We start from the raw sequence: 25533 nt of genomic DNA, 5'->3' as shown, positions 1-25533 counted from the left end.
TTTATTCTACATTGCTTTATTATTCTAGCTTTGAGTGATATGATGAAAGAGTTGATTTCCACGGGAAGTTTGGTTGCACTGATTGCCACAAGCCAGTCTCAACATTCTCTGCATCCTTTGCTTGTCTCTGCTCAAGGAATTCACATTTTTCAGTGTGTCCAACATATTCAACCTCCTGATCAGGTAATACTGCTTGTGAAGGTTGTTGAAATATGTCCCTCTTTTTATAAAGCATTTTTCAATTTTACTTTATTTATGTATTTAATTAATTAAATTTATTTACAGTAGGCTCCATGCCCAGTGCAGGGCTTGAACTCATGACCCTGAGATCAAGACCTGAGCTGAGATCGAGAGTCAGATGCTTAACTGACTGAGTCACCCAGGCGCACCTCATTTTTTAGTGCTATTAATTTATGGCTTTAAACTTATGCTTAAGGATATTTAAAAGGTGACATTTGGTGCGTGTTGTGCTTAGATTCACAATTTCCATTTATAACCATCTGAAATGTTATTATGTACTTTCCAAGGCTTTTTGGAAAACTTTTTTTAACTTATTAAAATTTTGTTATTCTATTTAAAAGGAAACAAAAAGCCTACAAATTCTGAACTGCTTCATTTTTCCATTGGTAAAATCTGTAAATACATCCTGGACATTAGAATTTTTTTTCAGTTTATTGAGGTATAGTTAGCAAAGTTGTATATATTTAAAGTGTACAATATGATTTACGTATACATTATCAAATATTTACCACAATCAAGTTAATTGAACATATCCATTATGTTACATAGTTACCTTTTGTAAAGATTTCTTTAAAAAAAAAAGAGCATTGAGAAATGCAAATAAAATTATGAATATGTATAAATATATATTTTTTCATCTTAAGTGTACTCTTTAATCCCCATCATGTATTTCGCCCATCCCCCCACCCACCGTCCCTCTGGTAACCATCAGTTTCTTCTCTGTAGTTAGAGTGTTTCTTGATTTGTCTCTTTTTCTTTTTTCCTTTGCTCATTTGTTAAATTCCACATATGAATGAAATCACATGATACTTGCCTTTCTCTGATGTATTTTGCTTAGCATTAGATTCTTTAGCTCTGTCCATGTTGTTGCAAATGGCAAGATCTCATTCCTTTTCATGGCTGACTAATGTTTTATTGTATATATGGACCACATCTTCTTTATCTCTTCATCTGTTGATGGGCGCTTAGGCTGCTTCCATAATTTGGCTATTGTAAATAATGCTGCAGTAAACATAGGGGTGCATGTATCCCTTTGAATTAGTGTTTTTGTATTTTGGGGTGTAAATTCCCAGTAGTATGATCACTGGATCATAAGGTAGTTCTAGTTTTAATTTTTTGAGGAATCTCCTCAGTTTTCCACTGTTTTCCACAGTGGTCGCACCAGTTTGCGTTCTCACCAACAATGCAAGAGTGTTCTTTTTTCTTCAAATCCTTGTCAATACTTTCTGTTTTTTGTGTTTTTGACTAGTCATTCTGACAGGCGTGAGGTGATCTCTAAATCATCGTAGTTTTGATTGGCAACTCCCTGATAATTAGTGATATTGGGAATCTTTTCATGTCTTTTGGCCATGTGTATGTCCTCTTTGGAGAAATGTGTGTTCATGTCTTCTGCCCATATTTTAATTGGATTGTTTTTGGGGTACTGAGTTATATCGGTTCTTTATATATTTTGGATAATAACCCTTTATCAGATATGTCATTTGCAGCTATCTTCTTCCACTCAGTCAGTTGCCTTTTACTTTTGTTGATTGTTTCCTTCATTGTGCAGAAGCTTTTTATTTGGATGTAGTTCAAATAATTTATTTTTGCTTTTATTTCCCTGGCCTTGGGAGATATATGTAGAAGAATATTGCATTGACCGATGTTAGAGAAATTACTGCCTGTGCTCTTTTTAAGGATTTTTATGGTTTTAGGTCTACATTTAGGTAATCAATCCATTTGAGTTTATTTTATTTTTTTAAATTGATATTCATTAGTTTATTTAGCAATCCCCACATTATTAATAAATACTATTGAAGTTGTCCTTTTCTGAAACTTCACGTAAAAGGTGTTTGGGTTTTGTGTTTCTTTTTCTTTTTTTTTTTTTTTAAACATACAATGTATTATTTGCCCCAGGCATACAGGTCTGTGAATCGTCAGGCTTACACACTTCACAGCACTCTTCATAGCAAATACCCTCCCCTATGTCCATAACCCAATCACCCTCTCTATATCCTCATCCCCCCAGAAACCCTCAGTTTGTTTTGTGAGATTAAGAGACTCTTATGGTTTGTCTCCCTTCTGATCCCGTCTTGTTTTATTTTTTCCTTCCCTACTCCCTAAACCCCCCACTTTGCCTCTCAAATTCCTCATATCAGGGAGATCATATGATAGTTGTCTTTCTCCAAATGACTTCTTTTGCTAAGCATAATACCTTCTAGTTCCATCCACATCGTTACAAATGGCAAGATTTCATTTCTTTTGATGACTGCATAGTATTCCATTGTATATATATACCACATCTTCTTTTTCCATTCATCTGTTGATGGACATCTAGGTTCTTTCCGTAGTTTGGCTATTGTGGACATTGCTGCTATAAACATTTGGGTGCACATACCCCTTTGGATCACTGCATTTGTATCTTTAGGGTAAATACCTAGTAGTGTGATTGCTGGGTCGCAGGGTAGCTCTATTTTCAACTTTTTGAGGAACTTCCATGCTGTTTTCCAGAGTGGCTGTGCCAGCTTGCATTCCCTCCAACAGTATAGGAGGGTTCCCCTCTGCTTCTTTGCCGGCATCTGTCCTTTCCTGACTTACTAATTTTAGCCATTCTGATTGGTGTGAGGTGGTATCTCATTGTGGTTTTAATTTGTATTTCCCTGATGCCAAATAATGTGGAGCACTTTTTCATGTGCCTGTTGGCATCTGGATGTCTTCTTCGCTGAAGTGTCTGTTCATGTACTCTGCCCATTTCATGATTGGATTATTTGTTCTTTGGGTGTTGAGTTTGATGAGTTCTTTATAGATTTTGGATATTAGTCCTTTATTTGATGTTGTTTGCAAATATCTTCTCCCATTCTGTCAGTTGTCTTTTGGTTTTGTTGACTGTTTCCTTTGCCATGCAGAAGGTTTTGATCTTGATGAAGTCCCAATAGTTCATTTTTGCCCTTGCTTCCCTTGCTTTTGGTGATGTTTCTAAGAAGTTGCTGGGGCTGAGGTTGAAGTGGTTCCTGCCTGTGTTCTCCTGGAGGATTTTGATGGATTCCTTTCTCACATTGAGGTCTTTCATCCATTTTGAGTCTATTTTTGTATGTGGTGTAAGGAAATGGTCCAGTTTCATTTTTCTGCATGTGGCCGTCCAATTTTCCCAACACCGTTTGTTGAAGAGGCTTTTTTCCACTGGACATTCTTTCCTGCTTTGTCAAAGATAAGTTGACCATAGAGTTGAGAGTCTATTTCTGGGCTCTCTATTCTGTTCCATTGACCTATGTGTCTGTTTTTGTGCCAGTACCATAATGTCTTGATGATATCAGCTTTGTAATAAAGCTTGAAGTCTGGAATTGTGATGCCACCAACTTTGGCTTTCTTTTTCAAGATTCCTCGGGCTATTCAAAGTCTTTTCTGGTTCCATATAAATTTTAGGATTATTTGTTCCATTTCTTTGAAAAAAATGGATGATATTTTCATAGGGATTGCATTAAACGTGTAGATTGCTTGAGGTAGCATAGACATTTTCACAATATTTGTTCCTTCCAATCCACAAGCACAAATGTTTTTCCATTTCTTTGTGTCTTTCTCAGTTTCTTTCATGAGTACTTTATAGTTTTCTGAGTACAGATTCTTCGCCTCTGATTAGGTTTATTCCTAGGTATCTTATGGTTTGGGGTGCAACTGTAAATGGGATCAACTCCTTAATATCTCTTTCTTCTGTCTTGCTGTTGGTATATAGAAATGCAACTGATTTCTGGCATTGGTTTTATATCCTGACACTTTACTGAATTCCTGTACAAGTTCTAGCAGATTTGGACTGGAGTCTTTTGGGTTTTCCACATAAAGTATCATATCATCTGCAAAGAGTGATAGTTTGACTTCTTCTTTGCCGATTTGGATGCCTTTAATTCCTTTTTGTTGTCTGGTTGCTGAGGATAGGACTTCTAGTACTATGTTGAATAGCAGTGGTGATAGTGGACATCCCTGCTGTGTTCCTGACCTTAGGGGGAAAGCTTTGAGTTTTTCTCCATTGAGAATGATATTCGTGGTGGGATTTTCATAGATGGGTTTGATAATATTGAGGTATGTGCCCTCTATCCCTACACTTTGAAGAGTTTTGATCAGGAAGGGATGCTGTACTTTGTCAAATGCTTTTCAGCATCTATTGAGAGTATCATATGGTTCTTGTTCTTTCTTTTATTAATGTATTGTATCACATTGATTTGTGGATGTTGAACCAACCTTGCAGCCCTGGAATAAATCCCACTTGGTCGTGGTGAATAATCCTTTTAATGTACTGTTGGATCCTATTGGCTAGTATTTTGTTGAGAATTTTCACATCTGTGTTCATCAAGGATATTGGTCTGTAATTCTCTCTTTTGATGGGGTCTTTGTCTGGTTTTGGGATCAAGGTAATGCTGGCCTCATTAAATGAGTTTGGAAGTTTTCCTTCCATTTCTATTTTTTGGAACAGTTTCAGGAGAATAGGTATTAATTCTTCTTTAAATAGTTGATAGAATTCCCCTGGGAAGCCGTCTGGCCCTGGGTTCTTGTTTGGTGGGAGATTTTTTTTTTTTTTTAAGATTTTATTTATTTATTTGACAGAGATCACAAGTAAGCAGAGAGGCAGGCAGAGAGAGAGAGGAGGAAGCAGGATCCCCATTGAGCAGAGAGCCCAATGTGGGGCTTGATCCCAGGACCCTGGGATCATGACCTGAGCCGAAGGCAGAGGCTTTAACCCACTGAGCCACCCAGGCGCCCCTGGTGGGAGATTTTTGATGACTGCTTCAATCTCCTTACTGGTTATGGGTCTCTTCAGGTTTTCTGTTTCCTCATGGTTCAGTTTTGGTAGTTTATAGGAATGCATCCATTTCTTCCAGATTGTCAAATTTGCTGCATATAGTTGCTCATAATACGGTCTTATAATTGTTTGTATTTCTTTGGTGTTGGTTGTGATCTCTCCTTTTTCATTAATGATTTTATTTATTTGGGTCCATTCTCTTTTCTTTTTGATAAGTCTGGCCAGGCTTATCAATCTTATTAATTCTTTCAAAGAACCATCTCCTAATTTCATTGATTTGTCCTACTATTTTTTTTGTTTCTATTTCATTGATCTCTGCTCTGATTTTTATTACCTCTTTTTTCCTGCTGGGTTTAGGCTTTCTTTGCTGTTCTTTCTCCAGCTCCTTTAGGTGTAGGGTTAGGTTGTGTATTTGAGACCTTTCTTGTTTCTTGAGAAAGGCTTGTATTGCTATATATTTTCCTCTCAGGACCGCCTTTTCTGTGTCCCACAGATTTTGAACAGTTGTGTTTTCATTATCATTTGTTTCCATGAATTTTTTCAATTCTTCTTTAATTTCCTGGTTGACCCATTCATTCTTTAGTAGGATGCTCTTTAGCCTCCATGTATTTGGGTTCTTTCTAAATTTCCTCTTGTGATTGAGTTCTAGCTTCAGAGCATTGTGGTCTGAAAATATGCAGGGAATGAACCCAATCTTTTGGTACCCGTTGAGACCTGATTTGTGAGCCAGGATGTGATCTATTCTGGGGAATGCTCCATGTGCACTAGAGAAGAATGTGTATTCTGTTGCTTTGCAATGGAATGTTTTGAATACATCTGTGATGTCCATCTGGTCCAGTGTGTCATTTAAGACCTTTATTTCCTTGTTGATCTTTTGCTTGAATGATCTGTCCATTTGAGTGAGGGGGGTGTTAAAGTCCCATACTATTATTGTATTATTGTCAATATGTTTTTTTTTTTTTTTTAAGATTTTGTTTATTTATTTGTCAGAGAGAGAGAGAGGGGGAGAACACAAGCAGGCAGAGCGGCAGGCAGAGGCAGAGAGAGAAGCAGGCTCCCTGCCGAGCAAAGAGCCCGATGCGGGACTCGATCCCAGGACCCCGGGATCATGACCTGAGCTGAAGGCAGCGGCTTAACCAACTGAGCCACCCAGGCGTCCCTCTTTCTTTGATTTTGTTATTAATTGGTTTATATTGTTGGCTGCTCCCATGTTAGGAGCATAGATATTTAAAATTGTTAGAGCTTCTTGTTGGACAGACTCTTTGAGTATGATTTGGTGTCCTTCTTATCTGATATAAGGATTGCCACCCCAGCTTTCTTTTGATGTCCATTAGCATGGTAAATTGTTTCCTACCCCCTCACTTTAAATCTGGAGGTGTCTTTGGGTATAAAATGAGTTTCTTGTAGACAGCATATTGATGGGGTTTGTTTTTTTATCCACTCTGATATCCTGTGTCTTTTGATTGGGGCATTTAGTGCATTTACATTCTGGGTAACTATGGAAGATATTAATTTAGTGCCATTGTATTGCCTATAAGGTGACTGTTACTGTATATTGTCTCTATTCCTTTCTGGTCTACTAGTATTAGGCTCTCTCTTTGCTTAGAGGACCCCTTTCAATATTTCCTGTAGGGCTGGTTTGGTGTTTACAAACTCTTTTAGTTTTTGTTTGTCCTGGAAGCTTTTTATCTCTCCTTCTATATTCGATGACAGCCTAGCTGGATATAGTATTCTTGGCTGCATGTTTTTCTCATTTAGTGCTCTGAATATATCATGCCAGTTCTTTCTGGCCTGCCAGATCTCTGTGGACAAGTCTGCTGCCAATCTAATATTTTTACCATTATATGTTACAGACTTCTTGTCCTAAGCTGCTTTCAGGATTTTCTCTTTGTCATTAAGACATGTAAGTTTTACTATTAGATGATGGCGTGTGGACCTATTTTTACTGATTTTGAGGGGGTTTCTCTGTGGCTCCTGGATTTTGATGCTTGTTCCCTTTGCCATATTAGGGAAATTCTCTACAATAATTTGCTCCACTATACCTTCTGCTCCCGCTCTCTCTTCTTCTTCTGGAATCCCAATTATTCTAATATTGTTTTGTCTTACGGTATCACTTATCTCTCGAATCCTCCCCTCGTGGTCCAGTAGTTGTTTGTCTCTCTTTTGCTCAGCTTCTTTATTCTCCATCATTTGGTCTTCTGTATCACTAATTCTCTTTTCTGCTTCATTTATCCTATCAGTAAGAGCCTCCATTTTTTATTGCACCTCATTAATAGCTTTTTTGATTTCAGCTTGGCTTGATTTTAGTTCTTTTATTTCTCCAGAAAGGGCTTGTATTTCTCCAGATAGGGTTTCTCTAATATCATCCATGCCTTTTTCGAACCCAGCTAGCACCTTGAGAATCGTCATTCTGTTCTGACATATTACCAATGTCCATATTGATTAGGTCCCTAGCCTTTGGTACTGCCTCTTGTTCTTTTTTTTTTGTGGTGAGTTTTTCTCCTTGTCATTCTGTCCAGATAAGAACATATGAATGAGAGAATAAAATACTAAAAGGGTGGCAAAGAGCTTCCAAAAATGTACGCTAACCAAATCAGAAGAGACCCCAAATTGGGGGGAGGAGAAAGGGGGTAGGAAGAAATTTTAAAAAAAATTAAAACATATTTATGTATATTAGACTGGTGAATAGAACAGAGCCACCCACTTGATTTTGGGTGCATTTTGGTCTCTTAGAAGAAACTACCTCCCAAAATTTTAAAGAAAGGAAAAGTTTTAGATATACAAAAATAAGGGTAAACATGATTAAGGGATGGAATATGACTGTAAAGATGAAAAATTCTACAAAAAGGAATTGATAAGATAAGTTGGTTGGAAAAAGAAAAAGAAAGTGAAGAGAATTTGCTCAGGCTGGAGACTAGAACAAAGCCCTGTGCTAGATTTAGGGTATATTTTGATTTATTAGAAGAAAAAACCCTGTATGTATACAAAAAATAAAGTTAGATATAATGAAGGATAAAATATGACTATAATAATGAAGGTTTAAAAAGACTTTTTTTTTTTTAGGAAAGGTATTGTTAAGATAAACTAGTTAAAAAACATTAAAAGAGGAAAAGTTAAAAAAATTAGAATAAGAAAAAAATAAAATTAAAAATATTTAATTAACTTTGTGAGACTAAAGAGTCATGGGGAGAAAGCCATGAATTCCATGCTTTGCTTTCCCCTCCTCTGGAATTCCGCTCTTCCCCTTGATCAGTGAACTTGGTCTTGGCTGCATGTTCTTGCTGATCTTCTGGAGGAAGGACCTATTGTAGTGATTCTCAAATGTCTTTGCCCAGGTGGAATTGCACTGCCCTTGCCAGGGGTTGGGCTAAGTAATCTGCTTGGGTTTGCTCTCGGGAGTTTTTGTTCCCTGAACGCTTTCTGTAGATCTCTGGAAGACGGGAATGAAAAATGGCGGCCTCCCAATCTCTAGCCCCAGAGGAGCCGAGAGCTCGGGGGCCCACTCCTCAGTGCGCCCTCGGAGAAAAGTGCTCAATCACTCCCATATTCCTGGTCTCCACCCGTGCTCTGTGCTTACCTGGCCTGTGACCAAGTGTTTCTCTCTGGCGCACGGCCCCGTTTGGAGTCTCCAATCTGAACAACAGATTCCTGCCACTCTGCTCTTCGGTGGAGGAAGGTGGTTCTCCCTGGATCTGCCACTTGTGGGATCCCTGCTCAATGAGCAATGGTCCGACTGTGCCACGGATCACAGTTTAAGGTAACCCAGAGCTGAGAGCTCACTCCTCGGCTCCGTCTCTGTAGACAGCTTCCCTGCTCTAATACCTGCGAGCTCTGCTACACTCAACACCCCCATCCTTCTATGACCCTACGGGACCTGAGAGCACACTGTCCCCGCTAGGGCTCCACCCCTACTTAGCCTCTGGAGCGAAGTCCCTCAGTGGAGCAGACTTCTAAACGTTTTGATGTTCTCCTCCACTGCTCTGCGGCAGACTGGGAGCTGGCCCCTTCCCCCCCAGTCTATCTTCACGTGGCTTCGGATTCACTTCTCTGCTGGTCCTACCTTTCAGAAAGTGGTCGATTTTCTGTTTTTAGAATTGCTGCTCTTCTCTTCGATCTCCTGTTCAGTTTTTCCATTTGAGTTTATTTTTGTGTGTGGTGAAAGAAAGTGGTCCAGTTTCATTTTTTGCATGTTGCTGTCCAGTTTTCCCCACATTCCCCATTTGTTGAAGAGACTGTGTTTTTTCCCATTGTATATTCCTTCCTCCTTTGTCGAAGATTAATTGCCTATATAATCCTGGGTTTATTTCAAAGTTTTCTATTATATTCCATTGAACTCTATGTCTATTTTTTTTTTAATATTTTAAAAAAGATTTTATTTATTTGTCAGAGAGAGTGAGCACAGGCAGACAGAGTGGCAGAGGGAGAAGCAGGCTCCCTGCGGAGCAAGGAGCCCGATGTGGGACTCGATCCCAGGATGCTGGGATCATGACCTGAGCCGAAGGCAGCCGCTTAACCAACTGAGCCACCCAGGCGTCCCACTCTATGTCTATTTTTATGCCAGTACCATACTGTTTTAATTACTCCCTGTTTGTAATATAACTTGAAGGCTGGAATTGTGATGCCTCCAGCTTTGCTTTTCTTTTTCAAGATTGCTTTGGCCATGCAGTGTCTTTTGTGGTTCCATACACATTTTAGAATTATTTGTTTTAGTTCTGTGAAAAATGCTGATGGTATTTTGATAGGGATGCATTAAATGTGTAGATCGCTTTGGGTAGTATAGACATTTTTGACACTATTTGTTTTTCCAACCCATGAATGTGGAATGTCTTTCCATTTCTTTTTTTTTTAATCAGTATTTTATAGTTTTCAGAGTACAGGTGTTTCACCTCTTTGGTTGAGTTTATTCATGGATATTTTATTGGTTTTGGTGTAACTGTAAATGGGATCATTTTCTTAATTTCACTTTCTGCTGCTTCATTGTTACTGTATAGGAATGCAGCAGATTTCCATACATCAATTTTGTATCCTGTAACTTTAGTGAATTCATTTATCAATTCTAGTAGTTTTTTTGCTGGAGTCTTTAGGGTTTTCTATATATATATAGTATCACATAATCTGCAAATAGTGAAATTTTTTCTACTTTACCAATTTGGATACCTTTTATTTCTTTTTGTTGTCTAATTGCTGTGGCTGGAACTTGCAGTGCTATGTTGAATTAAAGTGGTGAGAGAGAGAATAAGACATCCTTGTTTCTGATCATAGAGGAAAAACTCTCCGTTTTTCACCATTGAGTATGCTGTTCGCTTGGGTTTTTCATAAATGGCTTGTATTATGTTGAGATATGTTCTCTGTTAGATGTACTTTGCAGAGGGCTTTTAACATGAATGGATGTTGTACTTTGTCAAATGCTTTTTGTGTGTCTGTTGAAATGATCACACGGGTTTTTTTTTTTTTTTTTAAGATTTTGTTTATTTATTAGACAGATTGCAAGTAGGCAGAGAGGCAGGTGGGGGCGGGTGTGGTGGGAAGCAGGCTCCCCACTGAGCAGAGAGCCCGATGGAGGGCTCGATCCCAGGACCCTGGGATCATGACCCGAGCTGAAGGCAGAGGCTTTAACCCACTGAGCCACCCAGGTGCCCCGATCACATGGTTTTTATCCTTTTTTATCCCAATAGCTGTTTTTAAAAATTTGATTAAACATTTCTTTACCAGCACCAATATTCCTGACCCACTATGATTTTATTACTCAGTTCTAATGTGTGGGTTTTTCCTTCACATCACCAAGTAATTCTCAGACACCAGATGGGTGTTATAGAATTCAACTTAATTCTGCTGTCTACTCAGCATCAGCTTTCACAGATGAAGGGCTCAATCCTGCAGACTGCTTTCCACTTCAATGCCAATTGCAAGTCAAGCTTGTTACAGTGCTTCTGACCAACTAGCTATAAATAACAGGTTCCCACGATCCCCTGCCTGGCTTTGATTCATTTGCTAGTCAGCTCACAGAACTAAGAAAGAAAATATAGTTTACTATATTTACTATGTTACTATAAATATAAATATAATATAATAATAATATTAATAAATATAATATAGTAAATATTACTATATTTACTATATTACTGATAGTTTACTCAGTAGATTACTAGCTTATTACAGGGGGTATTAAAGGATACAAATCAACAGCCAGATGAAGAGCTGCATAGGGTGAGGTTCTGTTCTCACAAAGCTGCTTCTGTCCTTGTGAAGTTAGGGCCCGGCAAGATGGCACACGGAAGCTTTCTGGGTCACCAGTGTGGAGGCTCTCTGAATCCTCTCCTTTTGGGTTTTCATGAAAGTTTCATTACATAAGCACGATTGATTAAATCTTTGGCCTTTTGTAATTGACTCAACCTTTAGCCGCTTTCCCCTTCCTGGAAATCGAAGTGCGGTCCTGTAGGTTTCAGCCTTCTATCATGGTTGCCTGGTGGCCAGCCTGCAGTCTTAGGTGCTTTCTGAAAGTCCCCTCATTAACGTAAGCTCTGGTGTTTTGGAAAGGGTGTGAATATCAGGATGCCGTTATCACTCTTATCACTTAAGAAATTCTAAGGGTTTTAGGAGAGCTAGGCCAGAAACAGGGACAAAAACCAAATACCTATTTCTTACCGTAAATCACAAGCACATATGGCCCATTGTCCCCTTTGAGGACTCATGTTCATGAAGATTTTAGAGGCAATGAGCTCAAAGAAGTATGTTCCAGGACCGACAAGCACATTTTAACATCTTCCTTAAAATTCTTTTTTTTTTTTTTTTTAAGATTTTATGTATTTATTTTGAAAGCAAGAATGAGCACATGTGAGCCAGGGGAGGGGAAAAGGGAGAGGGAGAGGGAATCTGAAGTAGACTCCATGCGGAGCACAGACCCCAACGTGGGATTCAGTCTCACAACCGTGAGATCATGACCTGTGCCAAACTCAAGAGTTGAACGCTTAACAGACTGAGCACCCAGGAGCCCCTTTAAAATTCTTATCCTACATATTCAGACCCTGTGCTTATTACCTGTTATTGAAGAATGAAACTATTAAACCTAGCAGTAAGCCTAACAGAATGGTAGTGATGTTGGTCTCTGAGTATCTATCTCTTTTTTAAGTTGGCTCCATGCTGAGCCCAACACTGGGCTTGAACTCACGACCCTGACATCAAAACTTGAGCTGAGATCAAGAATTGGGCGCCCAGGGGCACCTGGGTGGCTCAGTCAATTAGGTGTCTGCCTTCAGCTCAGGTCATGATCCTGGAGTCCTGGGGTGGAGCCTTGCTTCTCCCTCTCCCTCTGCTGCTCCTCCTGCTTGTGCTCTCGCTCTTGCTTTCTCTCTCTCAAAAAAAAAAAAAAATCTTAAAAAAAAAAAAAAGAGTCAGCACCCAAGCAACTGAGCCACCCCGATGCCCCTGGATGTCTTTTTAGAAATAAGTTTTATAGAAACAACAACAAAAACCACTCCTAAAGGAAAACAAGTGTTACTAAAAAGGCTTCTTACTGATGAAATAGCATCATTTATCAATATTTTTTTACAGCTTTATTGAGGCATAACTGAAGACAACAAAGTATTTAAAGTGTACGATTTAATCGGTTTTAACATGTATCTGTTATATACTGTACATACCATGTAACATGTACATACCATGAAACCCATCACCACAATTAAGGTAGCAGTTCTTTGCATCACTCGCAAAAACTTCCCGGTGCCCCCTTTGCAATCTGTGTGTCCCCCACTGCATCTGCTGACAACCGTCAGTCTCTTTCTGTCACCATAGATTATGTCAACCTGATTTTTCTGAAGATATATGTACTGAAGTTTACATTTGAATAAAATTAGAAATTGAATTTTGTGTTTTTGTCTTTAGGAGCAAAGGTGTGAAATTTTGCAAAATGTATTAAAAAATAAACTGGACTGTGAAATAAGCAGGTTCACTAATCTTGACCTGAAACGTATAGCTAAAGAAACGGAAGGGTTTGTGGCTAGAGATTTTACAGTGCTTGTGGATCGAGCCATCCATTCTCATCTCTCTCATCAGAGCATATCCACCAGGGAAGGTACGTGTTCCTATTAAATCCAAAATTTGAGATCTTCCCATTGCAGAGAAAGTTAATAAGAATTAAATATATTCTATTTTAACATTCAGATAAGCAGGTGAGTAGGAAATCAGCATCTCCAGCTGAGATGATAGCATATTTTGAGGATTTGTATATAGATTTGACTACCAAAAGAAGTTGTGTTTATTTTTAAACAGAATTAGCTTTAACAACATTGGACTTCCAAAAGGCTCTCCAAGGATTTATTCCTGCGTCTCTGCGAAAAGTCAACTTGCATAAACCTAGGGACCTGGGCTGGGATAAGATTGGTGGATTACATGAAGTTCGGCAGATACTCATGGATACTATCCAGTTACCAGCCAAGGTACTTATATAAGAGAGAAAAAACAAGCACTTACTTCCAGAAGAACCACTGAATGGCTTTATGTGTTGGCTTGCCTAATCTCAGTTCGATTCCAGAAGTATTTCCGGAGTTACCAAATAAATGCCAGCACTATTTTTGGTACTCTAACAGGTTTTTAAAAATATTGGATATACTCCTTGCCTGTACATCACTTAAAAAAGGAAGTTGGGGTGATATTTACGGTATGTGTATTTTGATGTGAATTGTGTGATTCTCATGTTTTGCTTGAGTCATTCAGATTGTACAAAAGCAAAATGAACTGTTAACTGGGATTTGAACAGAAATGGGTAGGAATGAGCTGGAAGAGTCACTTAGGTCCCCAGAACTGGGGGATTGAGTCACATTCCAGACTCTGGGTCTCAGTCCTAGAAAGACAGAGTTAGCAGGCAGCAGAGACCAGGCGGGTGGCAAGATAAAGTGGGCAGAGGTAGATTGTTCAGAAGATTGAATGTACAATCTAGGTGGTCGTGCATTTGAGTCGCAAACCTCCGAGGTGAAGATCCTTGCGTGAGATCAGCGACCCATGCAAACAGCTGAGACAGGGGTCAGTAAGGACCTCAGTTACATGTGACTGGATGTCAAGTCCTGGAAACCGTGGCCAGTGGGCGCCAGACAAACAGTGGGCGCCGGACAAACTGAGTGTAGCCAGGACTGCAGGTTAAAGCCTGTCAGAGAAGGTGGGCATGGAAGCACTTGCCGGCAGGCTCATGCCCCCAAATGCTGGGTCCGGGCATGGGAACCCAGAGCTCGGAGGCTCTCTGCATAAATGCTGACTCTGAGGCCTCTTCAGATTAGAATGGAGAGGCGGGGTGGGGGGTTAGAATTTTGTCAGCAGCGGGGGACTGAATACGCATACCTAACAGAGGAGACCAGGAGACTGCTGACGTTAGCCTCATGTTTGGCTCACTGGTCACAAAGCCTTCCTGCTCTCCGGTAATTTAGAAGCAGCCAGTCACCTGCACAGCACGGAGGCCCTTGGGAGAGCTTACTGTTGTCAGTATACATGCTTCTCTCTTATTTTTCTTTTTTCAGTTTAGTATATTCGAATATATGTAGCTATCATAACTTTCCCTGTGAACCGTACAAGGGGAAGACAGTATGCTTGTTAAAAGATTGCTTTTTATTTCCTAAATGTAGTACTTGTGTAATATTTTTAAAAACAGGACAAAATGGAAAGCAGTTCAGAGGCAGTTACACACACTTCATGAGGAGTGTATGCTGTGGTCCAGTTGGTAAAAAAAAAAATTGGTGGTAGATCCTTTGAACTCATGTATTGAGTAGGAACTTTATTTTCTGTCATTACACGGTTAGTAAACCTGGCAGTTACTCCCTTCTGAATCCCTCTTTCTGTACATTGACTTTGCTGCTTAGTCCTTTTTTTGGATTTGAGCCCTCTGTCATATTTTTGTATTTTTCAGTACCCAGAACTGTTTGCAAACTTGCCCATACGACAAAGAACAGGAATTCTGTTGTATGGTCCTCCCGGGACAGGAAAAACCTTAATAGCGGGAGTAATTGCACGGGAGAGTGGAATGAATTTCATTAGTGTCAAGGTATGCCTTGCATTTATCTTTTCTCTCCTTTTTTTAAATGGAGGTAAATTTACATAACAAAGTGGACAATTCAGTGGCATGTGATGCATTTGCAATGCTATGTGACCACCACCTTTCTCTTTTTCAAAACAACTTCATCCTGTTCCCTGTCCCCCCAGCGCCTGAGAGCCACTAATATGCTGTCTAGGGATTTTTCCTGTTCTGGACATCTCATATGAAAGAAATCATGCAGTGTGTCATCTTTTTGTGACTGGCCTCTTTTACTGAGCATGTTTTCAAGGTTCAGCCACATGGTAGCAGGTATCAATACTTCAGTTTTTAAATTTTTGTATTTTTTAAGGTATATATATTTTAGATTTTGTTAGAGTGCGTGTGTGCACATGGGAAAAGAGACAAAGGGAGAGCGAGATAATCACAAGTGGACTCCATGCTGAGCGTAGAACCCGGTGTGGGTCTTGATCTCACAACCCTGAGACCAGACCAAAATCAAGAGTCAGACGCTTAACCGACTGAGCCACCCAGGTGTTCCAGTACTTCAGTTCTTTCTAAAGCTGAATGATATTTCATTGTGTGGGTGTCAGGTTTTTTTTAACCCATTCATTGGATATTTAGGTTATTGCCACCTTTTGGATCTTATGCATCATGTTGCTGTAAACATTTGTGTACACGTTTCTGTGTGGACATGTTTTCATTTCTCTTGAGTAAGTACCTAGAAGTGTAGTTGCTGGGGTATGTGATAATTCTATGTGTGACTTCTTGAGGCACTGCTGATCTGTTTTTCACAGCTCAGGTCTTGATCTCAGGCTCATGAGTTCAAGCCCCACACTGGGCTCCAGGTTGGGCTGTGTGGGAAATTGAATAAGGAGCCACCTCCCTTTTGTAGGGCTTAAGCTGTTTTTGCTTAAGGTAAATCTCCATGCATTATCAAGGAGAATCATGCATAAATACTCAGATAAAAGAGCAAACTACACCTGAAGGGGGAAGAAAAGCTAGAAGACTAGGGGTCAGAGACCACACTGAGGTAGAAGCCAGGTTTTTTGGCTCAGTTCCTTGGTGGCTGTGTTTCACACCTGTGTGTGCCACACTGTGCCCAAGTGTCCTCAGAAGATGCATGCGGGGATGACGGGACAGACTGGCAGACAACTTTGGGGAGTGCCTCAGTCTGCCACTGGCGCATGTCCTTACAGCCTGAGGTCCCATATCTTACTTGTATGCTTTTAGCAACCCCACAATAGTAATGTAGTCATTAGATTTCAAGGCGGAAGGAATCAATATATAGTGTAGCCTTTTTCAAAATGGATTTATAATCTGGAAGCCAGTTTAGTGATTTGCAGTCCGGTTATGCCTACCCTTCTTGTGATGATGTGATTTTTTTGTGTGTGTAAGCTTGTTATATGGTTACCAGCTACCCTGGCCGTGATGGAGAAACAGCGTAACTTAAAATTTCCTACCTTTTTCTGGATTTTGGAGTGACTGTGGTTATATATACGCTTCTTTTTTGCTTGTCACTAAAATGTACTTTCACTATATGAAGGAAAGTAATCTTCAGGATTAAAGTTTATACATGTTGTTGTAGTTTAGATTGTTCCATTAAGGAGGCCATCTTTGCCTTTTAGTAAACCTTCAAATCATGGTTTGGGATGAATTCTCAACAGAAAGGTTTCAGTAAAGAAATTCTCTCTGGGTGGGTCAGGGTAGATGTGGGGAGACATGCATCCAAGACAAGGGCCTTCACTGACACCAGTATGTTGCCTTGTTCATAATATTTTGCCTTAGTCGTTTCTTGTTCCATCCTCTGTGGTTCTGTTTAGATGAGGAAATCTCATTAAATACTAGTATATCCATAGATATCTATCTAGCTGAGTATTAGAAATTTTTTACTGGGCTCAAATATCCTGATCAGTATTTGGTCTTTTTGAGGTAATGATTTTTCACTGGAGATCACTCTGGGGCCTATTCAGTTTTGTTTGGTTTTGTTTTTTAAAAGATTTTATTTATTTGAGAGAGAGCAAGCATGCAAGCCGGGGGAGGGGCAGCAGGAAAGGGACAAGCAGACTCCCTGCTGAGCACAGAGCCCAGCACAGGGCTCGATCTCACAGATGCTCAACTGCCTGAGCCATCAGGTGCCCCTGGCCTATTGAGGTTTGATTTTTTTTTCTCCCATTAATTAAAAAAATTTTTTTATTATGTTCAATTAGGGGGTTCTGTAGTGAACAAAACTGCCTTTTTGGAGCTTACATTTGGAGCTTACATTCTACTGGTGGAGAAAGACCCATTCACTACAGAATATAGCAGACACGGGGGTCAGTACTATGCAGGAAGACAAGCAGGATTGAGAGGGTCGGCAGCAGGCCTTTCTAGGATGTGGCATTCTGTCAGCTGAGCCCTGAGACTGGAGATAGAGGTACTAGGCAGTGTCATACAAGGTGTAGAACCTGTGACAGGATAGTTATTCCAGCCACGTAATTTTTAAAATGTATTTGAGACACCTGTTTAAGTCAAAAATATTGTTTTTAGAGAATTTTATCTCAATTCTAATTTAATTTTATTTTACCCAATAGGGGCCAGAGTTACTCAGCAAATATATTGGAGCAAGTGAACAAGCGGTTCGGGATATTTTTATTAGGTAGGTTTCCTATGACTATTTTTTAAGTAACATGAAATGCTGAAAGACAATCATAAGTAGTTATTCAAAGAATCTCCAAGTAATATGAAGCACATCATTCCTCTAGATGAAGTTGGCCATATGCAATGTTAATTTTTTAAGAGGGAAACTATTTATTATAGCATTAAAGAGTGAAAGTAAGATTTTAAATTCAAAAACTACTTGGTGTCATTTTAAAATTTCTTTATAAAATAGCAGTTGGGAGAATATAAGTCCATATATTTTTTAAATGAAATGAACTCTTGTATATCCACCACCCAGTTTAAGCAACGGAACATTCCCCAGAAAGCATTATTACAGATAAAGGCAGTCACCACATGGTGACAAATTTGCCAGGAAGATAATACAATTCTAAAATTGTGTGTATTCAATAAGATAGCTTCAAAATATTTAAGGTAAAAATTGATAGAACTGCAAGGAGAAATGGATAAATCTACCTTCATAGTAGAAGATTTTCATAGGTGTCAGAATATTTAAACAACAGACTCAAGATTGATCTAAGCGTATGTAGAACACGTACCCAACATACAGAGAATACAGTCTTTTTAAGCAAACTGGCCCTGTGTTTTTCCATACCTAGCAAGGGTAAGTTTCAAAGACCCAGTTTACTGAAAACAAGGATAGTTATATACACTTTGCCTTCCTTAAGGATTTGCTATAAAGATTTAAATCAATACATATATGTACAAACATATATATACACACAGTTATTACTTTGCCTTATTCAAATATGAAATACTGTTTTTCCCAGAGCGCAGGCGGCCAAGCCCTGCATTCTTTTCTTTGATGAATTTGAATCCATTGCTCCTCGGCGAGGCCATGATAACACAGGGGTTACAGACCGTGTGGTTAACCAGTTGCTGACTCAGTTGGATGGAGTGGAAGGCTTACAGGGTAATAACTGTAAAAACAGAAATAGCTTATTGTAACAATAATTTCACCAGCATTTAAGTAAAGAATATCTTCCCCCCAGGTGTTTACGTATTGGCTGCTACGAGTCGCCCTGACTTGATTGACCCTGCCCTGCTGAGGCCTGGCCGACTCGATAAATGTGTCTACTGCCCTCCTCCGGATCAGGTGACAATTGCATACTCAGTCTAAAACCCAACAAATGCTACAATCTAGCCTTGTGAGCTTTACTTCTGCCTGGTAATAGTTGTCCTTAGAAGAGCAGCTTTAAGCAGGGCCTTAGTCACAGATTCCGAAGTAGATACGAAGCCCAGGCGTTTCCGTGCAAGTCTGGAAACTGTAGCCTCTCACTGTTGCCCGGTTGGAAAAAAAGGACGGAAACTTTAAGTTTCACATGTCCACGTTCCCTGTGTCCAAAGGTCACACACCTCCTTATCCTGACAAGACTTTTTAAGAATCAAGCATATGACTAGTGAGCATTGAAGCAGATTACAGAGAGGTAAGATTTTAACTGTTCCTAATCTGTTGTCCCACCTCCTGTCCCCAAATTTACAAACTAATGAATTTGTCACTTGTAGGTATTACTTAAAATTTCTTTTGAAACACTTTCTTGGCTCATTTGCCGAAACCTAGAAAAGAAGCATGATCTGAATAAGGATTTACACTGTGATTTTCATTCATTTTCCTCGGTCTCTTCTGGTAGGGAAAAAGCTCCAGAGGAGAGAGAGTAGATTAGTGGTACATTTTTCAGCTTGTAATGCTTATTAGAACTACAGTTAATTTGTAAAAAATCATAATACAGTTTAAAATAAAATTTAACTTCATTTTATTTGTTAAGTCAATTAGTTTTTCTCCCTTCAGGTGTCACGTCTTGAAATTTTAAACGTTCTCAGTGACACTCTACCTCTGGCAGATGACGTGGACCTTCAGCACGTGGCCTCAGTGACCGACTCCTTCACGGGGGCTGATCTGAAAGCTTTACTTTACAACGCGCAGCTGGAGGCCTTACACGGACGGCTGCTGTCCTCTGGGCTCCAAGTCAGTCATGGCGGGAGGGCGGGGCTGTGGTGTTTTAAGAGAGTAAGAGAAGTTTAGTGTCAATATGGCAACCTTAAGAAATCCTGTTTTTTAACAGCCTTAGTAAAACTGTAGAGAAATTTACCTGTAGTCAGATGGTCCATCGTTGGAATCCTAGTTCTGCGGAGAATCTGTAATTAAGAAGTGTTCAGTATCTATTTCTTTACTGTTACCTTTAATGTTACCTTACTACTGGTAAAAAAAATAGTGCATGGAAGGATATTAGTTCAATTGGGATATCATGATTTAGATAATATAAACAAATATTTTTTTTTAGTTAAAGTATAAAACAAAGTCAAAGTATTTATATTGAAGCTCAAATTGTCCCAGAACTGGCCCACAGGAGCCACGTGTGGCTGGCTTCTGTGTCCTTTTGATCTGTCCCCATCATTCTTTGATTACGGACTTGATTCCTGATGGAACAAGGTATTCTAGGTTTAACTTACACTTTCTGTACCCCAGATCTATCCTCTCAGGATAGTATTTTAATTTTTGCAGCAGATAATCTGACTTCTGCTACATTATAGACTTGATATTTTCTAGGCAGAGTTTCCCTGTGTACTCCCCCCTCCCCCATTTGGTTGGAGAGTCTCACAGGGCCTGACGTTCCTAAGTCAGATACTATCAAGTTTTTGCTATTTCTTTTGGCAGGCCACTGAAGCTCTCCACCCTCTTCACTGACAGAAACGTGTTTATTTCTAAAATACTGCAGTGATAAAGCACTGTATCACAAGGTTGCTTTATCATTTCAGAGTTGGAAGACAGATTCATACAAATAAAATGCAGAGGCTTGAATCCTAGCTTTGTTAGAGATTTTGGGGAGATGATAAATTATGTACACATTCTATTTTTGTAAGATTTATTTATTAAAGCGAGAGAGAGAGGAAGAAGAAGGCTTCCTGCTGAGCAGGGAGCCCAATGAGGGGCTTGATCCCAGGATCCTGGGGTCGTGACCTGAGACGAAGGCAGACGCTTAATGACTTAGCAACCCAGGTGCCCCTATTTTAATAATTAAAATTTTATTATGTGCCTCAGAATCATTAGAAAATTAGTAAGAGCCCAAGTTTGGCTCAGTGCATGTTTCCTGAGGGCTGGCTGTTTTCTTTCTCTAAGTGCCCAGCACTGCTCCCGGGCCACACCGCCGGTGAGCGTAGGCAGTGCTCTCTGGACCTGTCACACAGTCTGGCGGCCGAAAGCATTCATCCGGGAGTCCGAGCAACAACAGCTCGTACAGCTGTGTCCACAGAAAGCATGCACCTGGGGCCTGACTCGTGTGGTTGTGGGAGAATTGTGACCCCTTTGCCATTTGCACCCTACAGACTGGTCTGAGGGGATCACAGAGGACACAGGGTGGAGGAGAACCCTGTTGAACAAAATTTTAGAGAAATGCCTCTTGTACTGGTCTCAGTGTAGTTTATTTCACAGTTGTAGATTATTTAGATTTTTACAACTGTTGTCCTTTTTGTGTGTTTTAGGATGGGAGTTCCAGCTCCGATAGTGACCTGAGTCTGTCGTCAATGGTTTTTCTTAACCACAGCAGTGGCTCGGACGATTCAGCTGGAGATGGGGAATGTGGCTTGGAGCAGTCCCTTGTTTCTCTAGAGATGTCCGAGATGCTTCCGGATGAATCCAGATTCAACATGTACCGGCTCTACTTTGGAAGCTCTTATGAATCAGAACTTGGAAATGGAACGTCTTCTGACCTGGTATCTCGGGCGGTAGCCTGTGTACAGTTGTGATGCGTAAAGCCGTAGGTTGGTGTAGAAGCTCCTACCCAGCCCCGCCTGTGCTTTCCGATTGGGTCTTCGGGAAAGTAGCCTGGCTTTTCCTTACATGAGTTAGTCATTTCATCCTCGGTGTAAGGACTGTGAGGCAGAGCTGGCAGTGAGAGGAAGCCAAGGAGCTGGGGGCGTTGCTTGGGGGTTTATCTCCCTTCGTGAGTGGTTTTAAAACATCTTTAGTAGCAGATCCATTGTATATGACACTGTTATCATTAAGACAATGGAAGATAATGAGAAATTTGATGTAATGCTGCAACAAGGAAAATGTTTAGATTTCATGGGGCAGTATCTTAAAATAGCATTTAACACCTGTCCTCCCAAAATAAACAGTGGTGCACTGTTACTTTATCAGTACACGTAACATTTTTAGGTATATTTAGTTATATTTTTGGATTTTGCACATCTGCTTTATTCAGGTTTTTAATCTAAAAGTGAGCCATTTTTATTCCCAAGAATAGTAAGCTCTTGGTTTAACTCTAGTCATTGTCATCTGTTTCTTAACTTACCTGCAGCTGATCCAGAACCTTATAGTATAACTCACTCTGTTGAAAACAAATAAGGCACATTTGGAATCTTCCCCAGGGCATTAGTGTGGTGGATTTAGTAACAAAGCATTAAAAACATTAAAAACACCTCTGTGGCAGTTTTCACCCAGTGGCGGTTTCACAGCATGAGAAAGATGAACAGATTTTGAATTGGCTTAATTTCAGTTAATCAGATGTAAGCTTGTCCGTGTTAAGGTTTTACTACTTCATATTTTTAATTTGATCCTTAATACACATATATCCTTTTCTCCCGCTCTTTTCCTCTCTTCTCTCCTGACCACACTTGACCCACGCAGAGCTCACAGTGCCTGTCTGCGCCGAGCTCCATGACGCAGGATTTTTCTGGAGGTCCTGGGAAAGAGCAGTTGTTTTCACGCCCTCCGGTGTTGCGAACAGCCTCACAGGAGGGTTACCAAGAACTCACCCAGGAACAGAGAGAGCAGCTGCGGGCAGAGATCAGTGTCATCAAAGGCAGATACCGGAGCCAAAGTGGAGTATGGCTTGTCTTTCCCCACCCCCATGACCACTGTAAAGACTGTCAGAATTGTTCTTCCTTTTGTGATGAGTATTTCTGTCAAGGAATGAGCTCTATTTATAAAGAAGAGACTGAAACACATTGATTAAAATAAGTTATGTGCATCCTGCTTTGAAACAGTTTTTAGTAATCTTAGGAGAAAGGGAATGTATAGTCTCCCAAAAAATGGGCTGCAGCTTTGCCCATCACAGCCCTAAGTTAACCTTGTGTTTTTTTATTTAAGGAGGATGACTCCCTTCACCAACCAGGACCAGTCAAAACTAGTCTGGCCATTAGCCAGTCGCATTTAATGTCTGCGCTCAGTCACACAAGGCCGTCCATTAGTGAAGACGACTGGAAGAATTTTGCTGAACTGTAAGTACCTGATTCTGGTTCAGAAGTAGGGAGATTAAAAGTTTAAGTGACTGGTCAGCTGTAAAGTTACTTATTTTGAATATGTAAAGGCCCCATCAAAACAATAGCTATGCATTTAAACACCCCAAAACTTTGAGTATTGAAGTATAAAATGAGTTTTCATTATCTAGTTCACTTGATATTTGTTTTATAATGAACTTATTTAATTTCAAAAGCTTTGTTAAAAGCTCAACTAGTTTGCCAAAAATGCCTTCAAATTCATTGATTTGTGGACCGTGGTTCACACACATTTGGATTTATAGCCTTCTTGCAGTTGTCTCTAGACCCATAAATTGGGGACCATTCTGGGTCAGGGATTTAACTTAATTCAGTGCAAGAAATGCTTATTCCTGGTCTTTACAAGTTACAGCTCTTATTTGAGGTGGACAGGTATGTGTTCATTGTAAGGGCAGAAAAATTTTCCCTTCTTCCCTATGTTCTTTGGCCTAATAATTGACAAAAGACAGTAACACAAGAAAAATTTCATACATCCAGGAGCTCCACTAAGGTAGGAAACTCAAAGGCAATCCGGCCACTAAGGTTTAGACACCATCCTGAGCTAAGGAAAGAGACGGAGGCCTGGGGCTTAGAAGGGGAGGAAGGAATTCACAGAAGATGAGAAGAGCAGACATTTGCCCTGCTCTGCAGTAAAAAAGAAGTCTTCTCTGGTAAATAGGGAGTCCGTACCAGAAAGCAGGCCACCTTAATTCATCTAGGTAGTTAATGGAGATTAAAAAGCTTTACCCGAGTCTGCAGGGTCTTGATTTCCTTCAGCTCAACATAGTCCGTGTGCCAAAGAGGCCCATTTTGGGGTGGCATATTCTACTCCCCAGTAAGTACATATTCTTATGTGTTTATCGTAGAGAAATCAGAAAACAATAAGAAAAGAAATTTCCCTTATCCCCCCCACCCACAGCATATATTTGTGCCTCTTTTTTTTTTTCTACTAAGCTACTTTGCACCTGGTGCTGTATAGGCCTCCCTAGACATCTTGAACATTCTTTCACATTTCATTTCATTTATCTTTTTTTTAAAGATTTTATTTATTTGACAGACGGAGATCACAAGTAGGCAGAGAGAGAGGAGGAAGCAGGCTCCCTGCTGAGCAGAGAGCCCGATGCGGGGCTCGATCCCAGGACCCTGGGATCATGACCTGAGCCGAGGGCAGAGGCTCAACCCACTGAGCCACCCAGGTGCCCCTCTTTCACATTTTAAATGTTATTTTGTTCTTAATGTCATTTCATAGGATGGCTCTGCCACAATTGCCAATATTGCTTCCAGGGTTTCACCATTACACAGTGTGCTAATGAACGTCCTTGGAGCTGAAGGTTTGCACACAGCCTCAGCTGTCTCACTGAGGCTGAGGTTGAATTGATACACTGCAGGATACACACATTTTGTAAAGGCTGCTTGCCTTCCAGACACACCTACAACACCATATGTAGAGAGGTCAGCTTCCCTAACACCAGGCATAATCCTCTCTTTCTGATCTTGGCCAGCATGCTTGGAGAAAAATCTTGTTTAAAAATTTACATCTTTGGGGTGCCTGCGTGGCTCAGTCGTTAAGCGGCTGCCTTTGGCTCAGGTCATGATCCCAGAGTCCTGGGATCAAGCCCCGCATCAGGCTCCCTGCTCAGCAGGAAGTCTGCTTCTCCCTCTCCCACTCCCCTGCTTGTGTTACCTCTCTTGCTGTGTCTCTCTCTGTCAAATAAATAAAATCTTAAAAAAAAAAATTTATATCTTTCTAACTTCTTTTTATCCCCTTTGTTCTTTTGACCGGAAGGTCCAACTTTCAAAAATAAAGCACTCTAATTTGTTAGTTTTTTCTTTTTGGCTAAAATATAATCTGTTTGCAAATAATTCCCCTCTTTTATAATTTTAGCATTTACATGCGTTAAATATTATCTCATTCTTTTTAAGGTATGAAAACTTTCAAAATCCGAAAAAGAGAAAAAATCAAAGTGGAACAATGTTTCGACCTGGACAGAAAGTAACACTAGCATAAAAGATGCTTATGATTTTGTTTTTGCTGGCTTGTTCCTATGTTGTAACAGTAAAAATGGTGTCTGTAAAATTCTTTTTAACAAATTAAGCTATAAAATCTGGTTACATGATAATCAGGATTACATGAAATTAATATGGTAGAATTGGGATATTTATAGCAGAGTGTATCTTATTTCCTATAAATTTAAATTAAATCCTTAGTGAAATACTGTGGTCCAAATAGTGTAATTTTTTTCCTCACCTGAAGAAAATACATTTCTTAGAACTCACATATTCACCGTCTTCCTTGCATTTGACAAATCTTGGGCTTAGCAGCTGTGACCACTTAGAAATAGAATAACCTGTTCTTCTGTCAGAACACAGAATTCACCCACAATTCAAATAAATGTAATTATTCCCTCCACAGTAAATGAGATCACATCCCCCTAATCTCCGACCTGCAGCTCCCAGGCCAGGGCGTGGAGTGCTGCCCATTCCTCCCCTGCTCCGTCACGACCTTATCTGGATGTTCTCTAGTCTATGAACCCAAGGTAAAGTCAGCCACCATCAGCTCAAACCACGTCTAGTAATGCAGTAAGTGAAAAGA

General features: G+C 39.9%; 1 protein-coding gene across 2 annotated transcripts in view; it reads left to right on the top strand.

Moving 5' to 3' along the window:
- Positions 1 to 25155, top strand: part of PEX1 (peroxisomal biogenesis factor 1) — an 81926-nt gene extending 56771 nt beyond the window's left edge. For both annotated transcript variants that reach the window (XM_080818076.1, XM_080818075.1), the window contains 12 exons: positions 29 to 183; positions 12893 to 13082; positions 13280 to 13446; positions 14904 to 15038; positions 17600 to 17664; positions 18455 to 18597; positions 18677 to 18780; positions 19474 to 19650; positions 21165 to 21395; positions 22312 to 22509; positions 22774 to 22904; positions 24864 to 25155. In XM_080818076.1, coding sequence (XP_080674202.1) covers positions 29 to 183; positions 12893 to 13082; positions 13280 to 13446; positions 14904 to 15038; positions 17600 to 17664; positions 18455 to 18597; positions 18677 to 18780; positions 19474 to 19650; positions 21165 to 21395; positions 22312 to 22509; positions 22774 to 22904; positions 24864 to 24948 — 1781 coding nt within the window. In that variant the 3' untranslated portion in view covers positions 24949 to 25155. The remainder of the gene's footprint in view (positions 1 to 28; positions 184 to 12892; positions 13083 to 13279; positions 13447 to 14903; positions 15039 to 17599; positions 17665 to 18454; positions 18598 to 18676; positions 18781 to 19473; positions 19651 to 21164; positions 21396 to 22311; positions 22510 to 22773; positions 22905 to 24863) is intronic.
- The last annotated feature ends 378 nt before the right edge of the window (positions 25156 to 25533 follow it).

This window comes from Martes martes (assembly GCF_963455335.1).
Source record: "Martes martes genome assembly, chromosome: 11".
Lineage (NCBI taxonomy): Eukaryota > Metazoa > Chordata > Mammalia > Carnivora > Mustelidae > Martes > Martes martes.
This window is presented reverse-complemented; position numbering and strand designations above follow the sequence as displayed.